The sequence below is a fragment of the Salarias fasciatus genome, chromosome 17 (genome assembly GCF_902148845.1).
Source record: "Salarias fasciatus chromosome 17, fSalaFa1.1, whole genome shotgun sequence".
Classification (NCBI taxonomy): Eukaryota; Metazoa; Chordata; class Actinopteri; order Blenniiformes; family Blenniidae; genus Salarias; species Salarias fasciatus.
Genome location: NC_043761.1, coordinates 7,443,626 through 7,462,715, shown reverse-complemented (window position 1 = coordinate 7,462,715; position 19,090 = coordinate 7,443,626). Strand labels below are relative to the sequence as shown.

At 47.2% G+C, this 19,090-nt stretch overlaps 1 protein-coding gene across 4 annotated transcripts in view; it reads right to left on the bottom strand.

The window, feature by feature from the left end:
* Window positions 1-18,538, bottom strand: part of celsr1a (cadherin EGF LAG seven-pass G-type receptor 1a) — a 64,012-nt gene extending 45,474 nt beyond the window's left edge. For all 4 annotated transcript variants that reach the window (XM_030113402.1, XM_030113401.1, XM_030113404.1 and 1 more), the window contains exon 1: window positions 14,859-18,538. In XM_030113402.1, coding sequence (XP_029969262.1) covers window positions 14,859-18,381 — 3,523 coding nt within the window. In that variant the 5' untranslated portion in view covers window positions 18,382-18,538. The remainder of the gene's footprint in view (window positions 1-14,858) is intronic.
* Between the last annotated feature and the right edge of the window lie 552 nt (window positions 18,539-19,090).

Sequence of the window (19,090 nt, the reverse complement as noted above, 5' to 3'; positions counted from 1 at the left end):
GATCACAAAGAGGTGAAGAGTCAAATGGGCCATTCTCTGTTCTGTAAGAGGGAATCACTCAGCTATAACCAGGAATGCAACCACACACACACACACACACACACACACACACACACACACACACACACACACACACACACACACACACACACACACACACACACACACACACACACACACCACACACACACACACACACACACACACACACACACACACACACACACGGCCATGCTCTGCACACGCACACACAAACATACATGTGCACTTGCTTTCCAAGTCAGACAATTACACACATGTACAAAACAAAACAGATGCAGCAATGCAAACACTATTATTTACATGCACACAGCGTTCCTTCTCCTTCTTTCTGCTCTTCAGCATTGATCCCATGTGATAAGCTCACAGTGGACAAATAGCTGGATCAGTGGGGGGGGCGCACGCTGATCAAAAGCCCCCCTCACAGCTCGAGCTGCCCGGCCATGAATGGGCTAATAGGACGCGGGTTTCTGTTACAGTGACACTGGATCCTCTCTTTTTCTCCACGTCTGTCGTTGATCGCTGCCTCTCCTCGCTCATCGCCAAGTTTTTCTGCATGTATGTCAATATGGAGAGGGAGGAAAATAACGTGATTCATACTGTGAAGGAAGTTTAAAATTGGAACAAGTGCCAAAAAATGAAACTCAACATACAATCGATAAATATAATTTGTGATCATAATAAACTAAATATGATATTAGCGTATTTTCAATTTTCTAGATTTTGCTAACTTATTGTTCCACTTTCCATCCTTGCATTTCTTTCTCTCTTCTTCCAGCTCTCCTTTCTTGCGCCTCTTTCTCTCAGAGGCGGTGTCGGGTTACAGTTATTGTTGGTGCTGGTTACTGATAAATAGGGTGCCTAGTTACCAGCAAACGCACCATTGGCTCTTTTCAACAAAGCAGAGGAGGAAAAAAAAAAGAAAGAAAGGAAAAAGGGGGGGGATAGAGAACTGGGGGGGGGGGGGGGGGGGGGTCGCCAAGGGAAACCATGAGACTTGTGTCAGTTTAAATAGAATGGGGCAAATTTTAGCAATGTGCGTGTGATTGTGTGTGTGTGTGTGTGTGTGTGTGTGTGTGTGTGTGTGTGTGTGTGTGTGTGTGTGTGTGTGTGTGTGTGTGTGTGTGTGTGTGTGTGCGTTTCAGCGCCAAGGACAAAGCCCGGTAGACACTGACCCTTCCGACACCCCTGAATACCCCACCGACACCTGCTGAATGCCCCCTCTATACCCCCGTCCTGCCTCCACCCCTGCTGGTGTTAGAGTGGCGCTATGCCAAGACCCCGCCCACTTACAGACTCAGAGCCCTACAGACTCCGCCCCCTTACAGGCTCCACAAAGTGCCAGATCGGATAGCAATGATCTCATCCCGGAGTCCGCTCCACGCCAACTTCATCACAATAATAAGAACCAAAACACAGCGAAATCAAGAAATAGATGTTTCCTTTAATCTACAACATGAACAAACAAATCAATTTTAAAGAATATCTAATTATAAACCTCCCAACACCAAAGCCGGTTTTCTACAACATCAAATGATTTTTCAGTTTTACCATGAAAAGAATACCTGTCATTCATTAGTTATGTGAATCAAAGACAGAAGGAATGAAGTCGCCTTAAGAAAAGCAGATTGATATAATTGTTGGCTTTCATTCCTAATTAGCCGCAGTAAAACTCCCTCAGATCTCCTGCGGAGCATTCGAGGCCTGCAGGCCTGTTTTCAGACGTGCTGTCAGCCTCAGGAAGTCTCCAAAAACTCTATAAATTGTTAATGTAACAGCCGGAACTTTAAAGCTGTCAGAGGAAGAGTGAGAGCTAACAATTATGAGAAGACGAGCCTGAAAACGCTGAGCAGACAACACAGAGGTTTACGCTGAAATGTAGGGTTTTCATTAAAAAGACAGAAAATTGGAAACATTATATGGGCCACAAACCAAGTAAAGGTTTTGCAGGTCAAGGTAAATTCACTCTTCAGTTCCTAAATATCACAGATCATGTAAAAGTCTTAATGGGCAGAGTTTGAGTGAATCTGTGACGGTACGCTGACAGAAAGTGATCCGTCTCTCCTTCCCCGACACTGAGTCACGATCACCGGCCGGCCTCGTCGTTCGCGTCAGCCGACACAATACAGTGACATTTAGGTGACCCTGTGGAGAAGAGGAGGAGGAGGAGGAGGAGGGAGAGGCTGAAGATGAAGAGTGAGGCAGTGGAAGTTAAAGGAGGCTGAGAAGAACCTCAGAGAGGAATAAAGTGAGTTGTATGACAAGACAGAAAGGACAGGGGGGGCGGTGGAGAGCAATATCCTTATTTTACCCTCGCATTCCCGCTTTTTGTGACTTCAAAGAAACTCCCGGTGAGAAGGAATTATTCCTCTCCGCTCAACCGTACTGTTTTCTGCCCACTGCTCTCCCACCTCTGCAACCCCCACAACACAGCCACGTTTACCCAACACTGCCACCGAGACGCGTGTGATCCACGGCTCGGAGCCAGAGGAGGATAGAAACATCAAGCAGTCAGCTGGCAGACAGCGGCCGCAGGTGGGCCGCCTGTGTTTGAGCAGCATGCGGACATCTGCCGCCGCATCCGCACCGCCTCCGCCGCCACTCCTCTTCGCCTCGCCGGCTGGATGCATGAATGAATTCCTGGATGTGACGGCTTCGCTGCCCCGATTATTTCATGAATGACTCATTGATCCGGCAAATGTCGAGGCCAGATGACCGACTGGACCAACAGCGGCTGAACAGCTGATGCGATTGTGCTAATGTGCGGGGACAGTTGGGGCAACAGATCACATAGGTTTTAAATATTTGAACTTCCTCTCTCGTCTCTCATCCGTCCTGCTATTCTCCGGTTCCTTCCCTCCCTCCCCTTGCAGGATTGGGATTTATTAGGAAGGGGGAAACGCTTAAATTATGGCTCAACCTGCAGGGACACGCCTTCCACGTCACAAAGCTACCGAGTGGCCTCCCGTTGAGACAAATTATAACCACCGAATGAATTGTGGTCTCCCTGCTCGGCTTCAATTTGAACCTGGAGGAGTAAAACTTGTCAAGATTTGGGGCAGTGCTGCAACATGTTTTGAAGATGGCTTACATGTTTAGTGGCCACTGATTGTGGCTGCTCTGTTCTCTCTGTGTGCTTTAAAAAAAACCCTACTGACAACAGAAGGATGAAGATATAATATCGGGCACCTCAGCTGCTTCACTGAAGCAAATACCTGAATTCTCTGTGTCTCTGTGAGAGCACTTCTAACATCATTCATGAAAACTGTAAAAAAAAAACAAAAAACAAAACGAGTGAAATAGCGTGATCACACACGCAGGCAGCTCTCGGTCGTTCCTGTGGTACATTCAGGAATGTCGAGGTGATTAAACCGCCTGTGAAAGACATTCAAAATATGAACGTACATGTGTAAGTCTCTGTGATTTCTTTTTATTGATCCTGACGGCGTGCCAGGCAGCCGGATGACATTCACTGGTTTGAGGTTAATAGTTTAGAGAACATGACACTCGGGATACATGTGGAGAGCAGGCTGACAGATTTAGTCTTTCTAGATGCAACAACAGTCACTTCTGGCTGATTGATGTCCAAAATTCTCAAATTAAAGACATGATCCAGGACGTAAAAAAATGCAAAGAATAGATCGTGTAAAAGCAGAGCTCCAGTGGATTTACAAGGCGAAGGGAGCTGCACAGATCCAGAGGTATGTTAGTGTGTGATTCCTGCCCACAGCTGCTGTCATCACGTCAGTAATAATAGGCCATTTCCACTTTATCAGCCCTGAAGCCTCCTCGACCCCATGGACTGACTACAGAGAGCAAGTATGGATATGAATACCAGTGTGTGTGTGTGTGTGTGTGTGTGTGTGTGTGTGTGTGTGTGTGTGTGTGTGTGTGTGTGTGTGGGGCTATTAACGATCACTGTGTAAACCGATTGGGCCTGGAGGAAAACCACAACTAACCACAGATCTCCTCTCTTCTATCGCAGAAGACTGACAGGCCCTGACTGATGTCAGTGTATCCGTAGTGTGTACAGTGTAAGGTATGTGTGTGTGTGTGTGTGTGTGTGTGTGTGTGTGTGTGTGTGTGTGTGTGTGTGTGTGTGTGTGTGTGTGTGTGTGTGTGTGTGTGACTGTGTATGAATGTGTGTGAAAGGCGTGCAAAGGGAAGTTTGTTTCGACATGCCTTCCCTGACCTTGGAACACACCTTGCAGAGTAAATGAAAGCACAAAGCCCGGTCACACTCGGAGCCACGTAAACAAGAGTAAAAGGAAATCTGTCAGTTTCTCACAAAGCTGAACAATCACAAAGATAAACTTGGCATGAGCATTTGGAGACTTAGCAAGCGAGTTGGTCGAGTCGGAGTCATCACTCAGTAGGAGGCAGTCAGATTTCCCATGTAAAGTTTCTACAGTCTGCACAGTTACTGAGTGAAGTCAGTCCAGTCACGGAGAACTCTTCAATTATCACATGAAAGCAACGCAGGAAACAGTATCTATAAAGACCAATCAGGTATTAATATCAACAGATTTGTGCAGAAAAGACCCAAAAACCCTGAAGAAATGCATTTGTACTTCCCTCTCCTCTTGTTTGTAGATGCTAACAGATGGCCAACTGCAACTACAGTTTGTTGGAGAAATGGAAAACGGACACGTCCAATCCAACTGCCTCAATGTGTTTATGTGGGCCGCAAGATGCCTTGCAAAGTAAACTCAATATGAATATTCACAAAACACACATCGCGACAGATGGTATGTTTCCAAGCATTTTCCATTCATGCAAGTCCACACAGTTGACGGAACAGATGAAAAATCTAACCGGTATTCACTGCGTGTTGAATTAAACGTTAAAATCAAACAGCCTGTATTTCAAAGGGACGCAGGACAGCGTTTACTTCCAGGTTTATCTGAGAAAATCCCTTTGGTTCAGAGTTAAAGTGTGATTGATCTCATTTTTGTCCTGCTTGACCACTGAACAGTCATTTAAATAAAAAAAGGAGCTGTTGATCAAACATTTAGAGTCCAGAGTCGTTAAGTTTACTATAATAACAGAGCATGACAATGTTATTTAAATAAACACTACAACACAAAAAAAAATCCTTCAGCAGACTTGTGTTTATATCTGGAAAAGTTAGAGTAAACTTGTCCTCTAACTAATGCCTGTATTAGCCACTCCTGTATGAGTGTGTAGAGGATCGTTGATGGATGTGTGTGAGAGCGGCAGACAGCATCAGAATGCCTGGCATCGAGAGCCAGCTGTCCGCCCCGGACCCCCGGTCAGGAAAGAGTAAGCGGTGGGCTCTGGAGCTGAACCGACTCATTCCTCACATCACACACGTGGTTGAACTCAGAGGGGCTTCTGGTTCTGGCTCTGGCCCCCCCCCCCCCGCCTCCCTCCAGCTTACAGGAAAAAACTTTGCAAAGCTGAATCAAACCAAGTCACAGGCCTGTAAATGATTACTGTGATGAGTGAACAATTACTTCTGGCTTTATCTATTAACCGCTTCTGTGACGTCTGAATTTAAATATGTACAACATTTGGGACAAGCATGAAAGACGGTTGAGTCTGACATTATTTGTGGCACACTGGCAGAGCGACAGTCCTGATGACCCGGCGGTGACTGAAGACCTGCTCAGCCAAAGGGCAGTTTAAAGGCCACTGAGCCCTCATAATATAACCTAAGCCAAGCACTTTGTTCTGGGGTTCAAAGGTCAAACGACCATAAGCAGAGGTCAAGAACTCTGGACACGCCTCTTTGGCTTTCAGACTGACGGGATCCAGACATCAAACACACTGATCCCGGCTCTCTCCATGACTGGAGCGAACTTCCTACGTTTACCCATCATATAATGAGACTTCAGGTAAAACATTGAAGCTTTACTGCCAGTTTTTATGGACATTATGTCTACATTATGCACTCCCAGATCAATTCTAGCTCTATTTCAGGCAGTCCTGAGCTCCATATGCATCCTCTCAGCACTACGGAAAGGTTTGGAGTAGACAGCAGTCTGATGGATACTCAGCGCACTACCACTGGCAAAGATCCTCTTTTAATGCATTTTATTACAGAAAATAAGGGCGGTGAAGTCAGGTGGCCGCCAGTCAGATCGCACAAGTTTGCTTTGGCATCTTCGTGTGGTTTTTAAAGTTTCTCCTCACAGTTTTCACTTAAGACACACCAAGAATGGGAAGGAGCTGATTGTTGGCAGCGAGCTCATGCAAAGGCATTTTGTGATCACACACACACACACACACACACACACACACACACACACACACACACACACACACACACACACACACACACACACACACAGATACCCACAGATAAACAGCTCCTCACTGTAAGCGGGGGATGTAATTCGATCAGGTTGACAGCGGCACGCACGTTATTTCCCCACATCACATGTGATGGAGGCAGACAGAGGCGGGCTTTGTGGCTCTGGCCGTTCTTATAAACAGAGGTGTCAAGAGGGCGAGGGAGCAGCGAACACAGGTCACTCCAGAGAAAAGCATCACTTCCAATCTGACTTACCAAACACGCTGATATAATGTTGAAACGCTCAAGTAAAATTCGATTATTGTCAAAACAATCTGGTCACGAATGGCTAAGATATGCAGAGAATGAATGCACTCTTTTACAATATGTATATTGGAAATGTTGATACCGTGTAGATTTACAGTATATCGTGCAGCTGTGTGTCACCCATTAAGATGAAATTACTTAAATCTGCAACAAATAAAACAAAAGAATCATGAATTTGCAACTGGGAAATCAAAAACTATTAAAATAAAACTCCCAGTTTAACTTCTACTTATCGTTGCTGTTTGATGAACCACTAATAAATGGCAACATCATGTAACTGAATACAGTTTGGTAGAGTGAGGTCGGTTTTGTGCGCCATATAAAAGGTGGAAGAGATCTTTGTGTGAAACTTGGCCTGAACACTTCGGGGGCCGCTGCAAAGTCCACAGCCGCCTCGTGAGCGACAAGAGAGGAGATAATGATAACCTACATCAGTGCAAATTCTTCGGTACACTTTATAGACGTGTTATTGAGCGTCTTGAGACACCCTATCCAGAATGTAACCAGAGGATGTCCCGGTTCAAAGACGCATCCTGACATCCTGTGAAAAGGCAGAGCAAACTCGACGTACCTCCGAGGTTCCTCTGTCTGCATCTGTGTATCAGAGTCTGACGCTGTGTGTTAAAAGACGAGGCCCGGAGGGCCGGAGGAAACACACAAGCCCTCAATCCGCACGTCTTAAGTCTGCTCCTTTGAAATGCCTGCCGAGCTCCGAGCCGCTCCGCCTGTAGGAGCCGAGTGTGACCCGGGGTGTGCTGTAGTGTGTGTGTGTGTGTGTGTGCGCTCTGCCTGCCAGCACGGTTTGGTGTGACACATCGACGGTGTGCCTCCGGATTTGCATGTCTGTTTGTTTCGGGCGCTCTTCGGTTCACATCCCTCAGAGTTTGTGTGCTTTTCCCGTCAAACCCGACGAAGCGGCGGCGAGCAGAACAGAGGCTGTTAGGAGGTTGTAAGGCGACTCCAGCGATGACAGCAGCTGTCTGAGACTGACACATTGGGCCAAGGCGGCCGGCAGCGGTGGTTCAAATCCCCTTATGGCAGTAAACACTGCCTGTGAATGTGAACAAGATCTATATCTAAAGAGGGTGTTGAACAAGACAGAGGGTACACACACCAACGTCATTCAACCGCACAGACCTGGAAAGCTTTGGGATTCGATCTTCTGCATTGCCGACAATTTTCTAGATAACTTCCACCTGAAGCTGCACCACCGATTCTCAACACAAGATCCAACCAGAACCTTCCTCTGGAGAATAACTGGAAGGCTAATATGACAAAACGGGGACGACAATTCGAGAAGTGAGCGTGCATCAACAAGTTCATGAACACAAGCTATTAACTGTCAAGATTACGCCTGTCACCAGCTCCTTCACTGGCTGAAGGGGAGATGACTAAAGCCGACACCTCGACGAAGACGACCTGGCATGAAGTCCTGCTGAGCGGTCCAACATCAACACTCGCAGAGGATCGCTGTGAAAGCCCCAATCGGGTAGTTTTCTCTACGGGAGGGCAATTACCGAGAGGTGTCAGTTTTCAGGAAGCCGGTGTGAGAAAGGCTGGTGGCTGAATCTAAAACTTAAAACCTCTACACGCCTTCCTAATACTCTTTTAGAGCGTTACTTCCTGAATCATAAAATATGACGTCAATATGGGGTTTTTGTTAAGCTCTGGGCTGAGTAAAGAGGCTGGATGAACAGACATTGTTCTGTTTATGCCCATCCGTTGATGCCGGTTGTCATTTCATCCTCATGCCTGCATAGTCAGTGCCAACCTCAAGTTCTTACAGCTACGGATATCTCGGCATAAAGGACCTCTGACACTGGCAGTGAAATATTTCTGAATATTTATTTGGCAAAGATATCTTGACCAGATGTGGAGCGACACTGCAAAGGGCTGAAGGTTAAATAGCATACATATCAACCGTTACGTATTTAAAATTTCAGCTTTAGGCCTTGTTCTTTTCAAATTATCGACTCTTTTGATAGGTTTCAAAGTAAATCCTCAAAAGCATATATGTTAATGTGTGTAGAATTGCCTGAAATTACATCGTATTTCACAACTTATAAAAATCTCTGGTTGAAATTCTAAACGGATGTCTTCAAAAAGCTGTCGCAATCTTGATGTCTCATCATAATCATCTTGCAAAACATGTTTTCTTCTCATAAAAGTGATGTGCTACGTAACTGTAATAACTTAATGAATGGTTAGTATTGATGAAACAACAGAAAGCGGCAAATGACCATATATGGTCGCTTGACCCATGAATGGTTCACTAGCAGTATGTATTTGGCAAATCTCTTGATGATCTCTTCATTCTGATGATTTGAGCCAGGATTAAAAAGGGAGCAAGGCTGAGCAGAGCTAAGGATCAGTCAATGTGTTAAAATCCAAATAATTGAAGTCTACAAGTAACCGATCCAATTGATAATTTTCCTCACATGTGAGGTTAATGTTTTGTATCTGCCGTTAACGAGCAGTCGAACAGTCAATTGGCGTCACATGAGTTTTTTTTTTTTTTTGCTGGTACAAGATAGTGTTTCAGCGCAGAATCTGATCTCCTGCGGCGTACACATGACTGCTACATGACCCTGCATATGTCGGAGTGGCTGTGACAACAACTAAATGTCACGTCATTCACATGAGGCTGCTGCCAATTCGGTGTCAGTGTTGGTGTGAAGGACGAGGAGCCACGGGCCACAGAAAGAGACATTTTGCTTGCAAAAACAGAACTGAAAGACCGATTACGACAGGTTCTTACAGGGGTCTTAAAACACATCCTGAAAAAGTAAGCAGCAATTAGTAACTGAGCACGAAGGCCCTGCAGTGTGAACGGCTCCTGCACCGTCTTCCCATCTTCTCCTATTTTGCCGTCACACTTGTCATTCACTCACTCTACAGACTGTATGTCGACGCTGGGTCCCCTACACACCCACCCACCACTTAACATTCCAGCAGCTGGTCATCGCACATCATGACGCATGTAATGTCACACTCGTGAGCCGCCGGCGAGCTGCGAAGCTGCCCCTGCCTTCCCCGGTGAGCGGGACAAAGAGGAGTATTGTATCAAACCGAACGAAGAAGAAAGAGCGACCGGGCGAGAGGTGTGTCCGGTTACAATCAGAGCAGCCCCCCCCCCCCACGTCTCCAACCACCCAAAACCTGCGAAGGCAAGTGGTGATATCACTGTCCCGCGGCAAGTCGAGGGGAGATAACCCCCTTTGTGCCACTGTGGAGAAACGTGGAAAACGCAGGCCGTGCTTAGAAAGATTACCTGCAGGAAGCGAGCCGCTGATCTTAAAGGAAGCGCCCACATGGATTAGGAGCGTGGAAGGAAAGGCAGCGCAGGCAGGAAACAGTGGACAGACTATTCAAAGGATGTTTGAGTCTGCGTGAAAGCTGTAATTGTTCATCAGGCTTCTCAGACAGTTGTGCTCATTTGAAACTGCTCTCACACAAAAATAATTGGTTTTTCCACAGGAGGGGTATAAGAGGACGTTGTATCCTCAGCTGAAGCAAATTCAAACACATTTTCTCCCAGGGGAAAATTAGTAGCAGCATCCGACTCATCCCACAGTCAGTGTGTGGCCACGGCGATTCTCACAGCCAGCCACGGCATCGGCAGACAGCCTCAGATCTATCAGACGTCCCTCTTTTCTCAAGCCTGTAATTGAGCGTTCAGACATCAGTGGAGTCGAGCAGTGACCAGTCCTGATCCTCTGGTATTTACACTTCAAACCCCGCAGACACGAACACACACGCAATAAAGCCCGCAGTGGATGTACGAGATTAAGCATGAATGCGATTCCTTTCCTGCTCATTGAGCGCATAAGAGAGACATGGAGCGACGAACACTGTCATTACACCTGCTCTGCTTTTTTTTTTTTTTCCCCTCACAGCCCTGCTTCAGGATGAGAGAGATCTGCGTTAGATTTCAATGAAAAAAAACATTTTTCCATTAGGAATATCTGATATTAGGTAACAAACAGCTCTACTTCTGCAGATCATAGATTTCATGGGGAAAAAAAACAAACAAACAAGTAACGGCTGGTGTAAATTTGGGGCAAGAGGAAGAACACTGTTATTTGGAAGAAGTCATTTCAAACCACAAAAACATCACCATCATCTGTTTAAGTGTTTGTGTTTATCGTAAATCATCTTGTTATTGCAGATCTCATACGACAGAAGAACTTGTTCTGGAATCGTTATTTTAACGTTCAGCCTTTCGGTGGAATCTTTTCCACACAAACAGATTCCTGTAGAGATTCCATGGAAATCTAATAGTTGCTGAGATATTTTAGTCTAGACTGCAGTGATGGACTCAACAGCAGAAAACGAACCAACAGAAACAAATTCTTGCAATGTGACAGAAAAAATAATGTGCAAAAAGCAGTAGACAGCCGTAACCGTTTCCAGTTTACATGCACAGACGGTTACACAGACGCTGCACTGACAAGACGCGAGGACAGTAATCTAATAAGTTTATCCAGCCAGTCAGGACTGATTTAGCCTCGACAGATACGCAGTGGGCGAGCAACACTCGACTGGCACGTGGTCAGGCAATGAGATTATTTTTGCAGAAAACGACAAGTAGATATGCCCGAGAGGTCATGGGGGAAAACAGACAGACGCAGGAGGGAGGAGACGGAGGGGAATGTGGTGAGGGTCCATGTTTAAAATCCAGTAGGGTGTGTGAAATCTCAGGAATGAATGGGATCTCCGAATATCAGTTACAAAGCATTTAGAGCGATGAGGTGTACAGATATGGCAAGGCAAACACGTGCTGGCACCATGCCTGTGATTAAACTTCAATACATTAAGTTGATCTTGAAATTTTCTCACATTTACTTTTTGGACTCAATGGAAACAATAATGACTTCAAGAGTTTCACTTTCAGCACATTATATTTGCTTTTTGAGAGGAAGAAAAAATTGTAAGAAATAGCAATCGTCTCATTCATGCTCTCCCACTTTTGCGTTACCCAGATCGTTTCTCAGCCTTGAACAAGTGTAAAAACCCGGCATACCGCTTTGATCTCGCAGTTAAGAGATTAATGTGTTGTCGCTGTGTGTGCGCCGCTGCCACGCCTGTGTTTCCATGAGGAGCAGCGTCAGTCCCTCAACTTCCAGCGAGAATATTCAGTCTTTCCAAAATGCGCCTAAAATAAGCATTTGATAACAAAACAAACAGAGTCGAGAATGAAAATGGAAAATTCAGAAAACGTGAACGCATAGCACATGTCCGCCTGATATCATGGTCGCGTCAGGAGGTCGACGGGCGAGAACGCATGTCTCTGAAAGCCAGACAAGAGAAATCTGAAGAAGTTGAGCTATGCAGCTCCTCTAAGGATCAGGAGCCAAACCCATATGTAGGAAAGCTCAGGAAAAACCCCATGAGGGAAAAGAGCTGAAGCACAGGGAGGGTGCGGCGAGGGGAGGTGTAGGAGTGCGTGTAGCATCATGCCGTCTCCTGCACGGACGGGAAAGGGAAAAACGATCAGAGATAGAATGAAAAAAGGTTATGAAGCATTATTCATTCATCTAATTGTTTAAGTAGCTCTGCTGTTATTTCTGAATATCATGCAGCTTGAACCCTGCCCATCGGGGGAAAAGACAGAAACCTCAGTGTTATTTGTACACTTCATGTATCGAATGCTTTTTTTAAAGCTAATAAATGCTGATCATCATGATCAGGACAGTAAATGTTTCCATCTAAAAGAGCTACAGCAGAAAAACTAGGGGAAAATACAGGCTAGAGGTGCAGTGCACTCAAACACAATACAACTTTGCTTTTATGATACACAGGAATTGACCGATAAAAGAAATTTACCTCGCAAAACGTTTTAAGTGACATTTTACAAGCTAAGATAAGAGCTCTTTCAATGGGAACACATAGGCTTTGACCACTGAACCGCAGAGCGACCATCTCTCACACAGACACACAAGTACATGGGAGAGCGAGGACAGATGCGCCAGTGTTGTGGCTACAGCAGAGTGTGTCGAGAGAGTGTATCTCGGAAGAGTTATCAGAGCGTTCTTGTGTTTCAGCAGACGGATCGTGAAACATTCTCAGGCGCTCTGCTCGCCAGGAAAAAAAAAACACCTGCACAATACCAGCACAAGTTTCAATGAAAAGAGTGACAGACGGTGCCCCATCAACTCCGTTTCTGTAATTATTAATCAATGCTCATTTCAGTAGTCCTGTATTGTATTGATCACAGCTGAAATGAATTAGTCCATTAGTTGAATTACTCTTGAACGGATTAGCAATTCAAACCAAAACCTACATCTCAAACACAATCAATTTAAAATGAAAATGTTAAAAAATGTGCCCAAGATTATTGAAAAGCAAAGACCCAGTCTAAAAACAGCCAAAAAGATGGACTCAGATCAGACAGAAGTGTAAATGAGCTCTCAGAGTTCCGCCTAAATTAGATATGGGAGGTTAAAAAAAACAATCCTTCCTAAAATGAAACAGAAACCTTTAAAAGGGAGGCGGGGGCTGCATTCAAGCGGGACTAAGACACAATTGGTGTCTTGTCTCTTCATGCTTGTTAAAGTGCTGATTACCCACCAATCCCCCCTTAGGCCTTCCTCTCCCAAGAGCCCAAGGTCGACAGGTCAAGACGTCAGCAGTAATGGTTACCTAACACTTGACATCTGGGTGAACCTTCCCAAAAAACAAAACAAAAAAAAAAAGGGGTGTGTGTGTGTGTGGAGCTGTTCTTCTGTGTAAGTGTGCGCATCTGTGAACACATGTTGATAGATTTTTGTGTGTTTGCACACTAATGAAGAGGTGCCCCCCCCCCCACAGGGACCATCACGAGGTCAGCGTCGTCATGGATACGGCGAAGCGTGTCGGCCGTTATTGACGGGCACGTAGACAGGACAGCTGTGGAGAATGAGGCCTTTAAGGCCTCCGACTATTGTGGAGAGTCCCTGGGTGCTCAGATGCTCCGCAGGTCATCTACAGCGGCCATAAAACACTTTTGAGCACAACAAAGACGAGGGAGAAGTGCCTCAGAAAGAAAATCGCTGTGAGGAGAAAGAGGGGGGAAATCGCAGGGTGCAAAGCCACATTGTCACATCATTTTCTCAGTCACTCGCAGAGAAACGAAGGAGAAGGAATAGAATAAAACAGCAAAAAAAAAAGGCAGAATTTGTGGAATGTGAGGGTCACAATCCAGGATGCAGAGTCCTTCGAACTTTAAAGGATGATCAAATGACATATAGAAGAGGGTCTGAACTCTGTTGGTGTGTTCGTTTCAAGGTAGAGCTGGGTAATAAAGGATAAAGATATCATGAAATAACTTATGATAACTTCTGATTAAAAAAAAGACATTTAGATACAACGGACAGACAGAAAGTAGGTTGGTCAAGCAGCTGTCTGGAGGTAACAGGGTAGTTATTCCATCAGGGTGTGGATTTATCCTGCCTGATTTGCTAAAGAAAAGAGAACGTGTGTGTGTGTGTCCGTGGCAGCCACTGCCCTGCCACTTTGCGTGTGAATGTCCAGGAGTTGTCATTTGTCTAATATTTAACTTTTAAAGACCAAAGTCTGCTTCTGCCTTGGAAAAAGGAAAATCAAGGGAAATTCTTCGAGCGTGACCTTGCAGCGCAGATGCAAAATCCTTCATATCTAAACCATCGCAGAGATGCCGCGAAATATCCCCATTACTTTAAAGCCACAGTAAGACCATCGAGGTCTGCTAATTCTTTCCACAATATGTTATTCAAACTTCCCTGCAGAGTGCACCGACAGAATATGTGTTACCTCTGCACTTCAAAGAGAGTCTCCTATACAAACTCTGAGGGGAGATCATTAGTCTGCATAAACTTGCACTGATGCTGTGTGGGTGTGTGTGAGTGTGTGTGTCTCCTTTGGACAGAAAGCCACATCGATGCAGCAACACGGCAGTTCTAGTTATGAGGGCGCCCTGCTAATAGCAGCCTTTTATGGCCCGAACCAACCGCTTCCACACAATACATTTATCACCTGAATTTCACGAAAGCAGCGCAACCGGATCCCAGAGAGCCTGCAGCAAACCGACTGAACATGCAGTCAACACAGTCATGATACAAACCTGCGTCTCTCCTTCTCACAGAACTACACACTGACTCCATACAGTGATGATATGACGAGACTCAAATTTCCAGCTCCAGCACATGTTGGAATGCACCGACATGGAAATCATGATTTTCCCACAGAAAAGGAGACAAAGAAATGTGTAATCACTCACCTGTGACGGAGATCATCATGGGTGCTTCCAGGGCTCTGTCGTTGTCCAGAGCCCTGCTCAGCCTCAGCTCCCCGGTGTCTTTGTTCAGCAGCAGCAGATTGAGCTCGTTCCCAGACTCGAAATGGTACCGTAATTTATCCGACACATCCGGGTCGTGAGCTGGTACCCTTCCAATTACTCCAGACGGAAAACTGTTGGACTTGTTCGTGACGTAGTTGTTGAAAATGATCTCAAAGTTTTGCAAAACGGGTTCATTGTCATTCAGGTCGACGAGGCGGATGTGCACAGTGGCCCGGCTCACTAGAGGGGCAGACGTCGCCTGGACCACGATGACATACTCTGTTTTTGTCTCGTAATCCAGGTCTGTGAGAGCAACGAGCTCGCCGTTGAAAATATCCAGCTGGAACACTTCAGGAAAATTCCCTTCGATGATCTGGTAGATGATCTGAGCATTGGTTCCCTCGTCTGGGTCGGTGGCAGTGATCTGGGCCACGACCGAACCCACCGCGCTGTTCTCCTTTACGTCGATGAAAAGCTCGTCCTTCTCAAACACGGGAGCGTTGTCGTTGACGTCTTGGATGATGACATGAACGGGCACAGCCGCTCTCAGGGGTGGCACCCCCTTATCCACAGCGAAAGCTTTGAGATTGTAAACGGGGACGTTCTCTCGGTCCAGTTTGCGAAGAGTCCTGACGATACCAGAGTACGGTTCTATCATAAAGTCTCCATCTCCATCGTCCCCACCTTGAAATGTGTAGCTCACCCTGCCATTCGAGCCAGAATCCCGGTCTGAAGCGGAGATCTGAAGCACACTAGTGTAAATTAGTGCATCTTCTAACACAGTCCCCTGGTACATATCTCTGAGAAACTGAGGAGCGTTGTCATTCGCATCCAGGATGATAATCTCCACATAAGTAGTGTCAGATTTCTGAGGAATGCCGTTGTCCCTGGCGATGATGGCCAACGTGTAGGAGGCCTGGTCTTCATAGTCAATCTCCATTTGTGTTGTGATGGCACCAGTATCTGGGTCGATCTTAAACTGAGGAACATTATCCTCCATCACATACGTTATGCGGGCATTTTCACCCGTGTCCTCGTCAATGGCGCTGATCACCACCACGGTGGAGCCCACTGGCTTTTCCTCGCTGACCATCACCTGGTAGTTGGCGTGTTGGAAGACGGGCCTGTGCGTGTTGGCGTCCGTGACGTTGATGAAGACCTGGGCGGTGTCGTAGCGCGTCCCGTCGCTGGCCGTGATTGTCAGCACGTACTGGCGTTCCTGCTTGTAGTCCAGGGGGAGGGCTAACGTGATGAGACCGCCGCCGCTCTGGCTGGTGATGGCAAAGCGGTTCCTGGTGTTGCCGCTGGAGAGCTGGTACGTCACCACGCTGTTCACGTCCCGATCGACGGCCGTCATCGTGAGGACGCTGGTCCCCACGACGGCGTCTTCGTTGATTTTTAATGAGTACGTCTTCTCCGTGAAAGTGGGCACGTTGTCGTTCACATCCAGCACGGTGATGCTGACGCTGGCTGACGAGGACATGACAGGGATGCCGTGATCTCTCGCCTCCACGCCAAACGTGTAGTATTCAGTGGTCTCCCTGTCCAGTTCCTCGCTCACTGTAATCCAGCCGGTACTGTTGTTGATGGTGAACGGAAAGCCGGGCGTGGTATCTGTCAGTCGGTACTCCAGACGGGCGTTTTCTCCAGAATCGCCGTCGATTGCTTGGGTGTGAATGACGGAGTACCCAACTGCCACATTTTCCAACACGGTGGCCTGGAACGGCGTGCTGACGAACATGGGGGCGTTATCGTTGACGTCCACCACTTGCACCACCACCATCCCAGTGCCGTTTATCAGAGGCGGCCTACCACCATCCTGAGCTTTAATCCTCAAGTTATACTCCCGAATTGACTCATAGTCCAGTGGATTGATGACGTCGATCACGCCAGTGGGGGAGTGAATGTAGAACTGCCCTTTAATGTTGCCGCTGATGATGCTGTAGTGAACTTTGGCGTTGTTCCCCTCGTCTTTATCCGTTGCTTCCACCTGGATGACTTTGGTATTGGCCGCCACATTCTCTGGGACCTGAACCACATACCGCTTCTCGCTGAACTGGGGGTAGTTGTCGTTTTCGTCTTCAACGTAGATGTTGACAGTGGCCGTGGCGCTTCGGGGACCCGGGTCTTTGCCCTGATCATTCGCCTCGACGATCAGCTGGTACTGGGCCCGGGTTTCACGGTCGGGCCGCTCTCTGATCTTCACCAGTCCATTGCGTGGGTCGATCACAAACACAGAGTTGATTCCTTCATCGTTCACAATTTCATAAATCATGTCGGCGTTGGAGGGAGCGTCCCCATCGGTCGCCCGGACTGTCATCACTTCATATCCCACCTCTACGTTCTCACGGATGCGCACCCTGTATTCGTTTTGCTCAAACACGGGGCTGTGGTCGTTGGTGTCACTCACGGTGATGGTGAGGATGGAAGTGGCGGATCGTTTGGGGGTGCCATTGTCAGTGACGGTAACTTTGAACACATGCGTGTCTTTGACCTCCCTGTCCAGCGCCTGGGCGGTTGTTATGCTCCCCGTCCGTGCGTTCATGTCGAAAAAGTCATTTGACCTCCTGTCGAACAGGGCTTCCATGCTGTACTCCAGCCTCCCTGCAGCTCCATCATCCGGGTCGGTGGCTTCCAGGGTGATCACCCGGGTTCCCGCAGGCTCGTTCTCGGGCACAGACACCTGATAGTTCAGCAGCTGGAACTGGGGAGCCGAGTTGACCTGTCTCTTCCCTCTGTGGATGAACGCGTCGGGCTTTCTCTGGGTGTTTTTGGAGACACCCTGCTGCTCCAGGAGCGTCACAGTGATCTGCACTGAGAGGCGGCTGCTGGGGGAGGCGAGCAGGGCGCAGTGCACGCTCACCTCACGCTCTCCACTGTGCCCAAGACACAAGTCACTGACCAGGAACAGATCCCCAAGCCTGAACACCGCCACCAAGTCTTTGCCGACACATCCACTGTCCGAAAAGGTTGTGCCGCGCGCAAAGCCGGGCAAAAGTTCTGTTACATTCAAAAACGACGTACCTGCGGGTAAGCAGGAAGTGGGATCCACTTTTGAAAGGTGTTTAATGTGAACGTCGGGCTCAGCTGACGCATTCTTTCTCTTATATTTAATAAAGCAGTCCTGGCCGTGCACAAACACGCTGAAATGCGTCACAATAACGTCCCCGCGGCCGGAGGAACCTGCTCGGAAATACACCGGAGCCGGGTTCCTGTGCGTGTGCGCGCACTGGACCTTGCGGGACAGACGGACAACTCCGCTGCGTTTCTCAACTTGGAAAAGGCTCTGGATGGATTTGTGCGTAAAAGTCCTGTCGAGTTTATAAGTCCACCCGGGGCCGAGGGACAGGTTGGCCAGGAGAGTCCCGGGCTGCAGAGTCTCCGAGAGGTGCATCTCCAAACATCCCGCAAGCGGCGCGGTGAACAGGACACAAACCCAGATCCAGCGCGTCGGGAGCTCCATGCTTGTGTGAAAAACTGCCACAGTCCCATCCAACTTGAACGAAAGCCTTAACTCTCCCGCTCCCAGCACCGCGTCTTGCTTTTATCCCTCATAGTGAAGTTTTTTTTTTTAACGGGGGGAAAGACGCTCCGGATCCATAGTCTCCGCGTCTCCGCGGCGCGCAGCGGCTGCGTGAAACAAACCAACACCGAGTTTAAAATGAGTACAAAATGGCTCCGTGGATCTCCTCCTCCTCCTCCTCTTCTCCTCCTCTCCTCCTCAGAGGGCTGATTACCATAAACCTGCTGGGTTCCCCCTCCGGGACGCTTTCACGGAGGGGGGTAGCTCTGTGTTTTTCTCATGGAGATTTATTAGGAAGTGCCGCTGACCAGGGTGACCAATGCGCGCAAGTGTATTGTTATGACAATAAGGCGCTCCTTCAACTTGTGTGTGTTCAACAAGCAGCGGTGGCACGAGGAGAAGGAGTTAGAAGACAGGTTTGGAATCGCGCAAGAAGTTTGTGTTGTTGGGAAAAACGTATAGCTCCAGGAACAACTTCCATCAGTGCAAAAAATATAGATTCCAAACAGAGAAAACATTCTTTCTTCAAATTAGATTCGGTTACTTGTTGTGTTTCATTGTGACACTTTATATGTTTTATTTTTTTGGTGTATTATTTGGTGTATTGTAATTTAGTTGTTTGTTCATGAGATAAATGGAAATGTTTGTT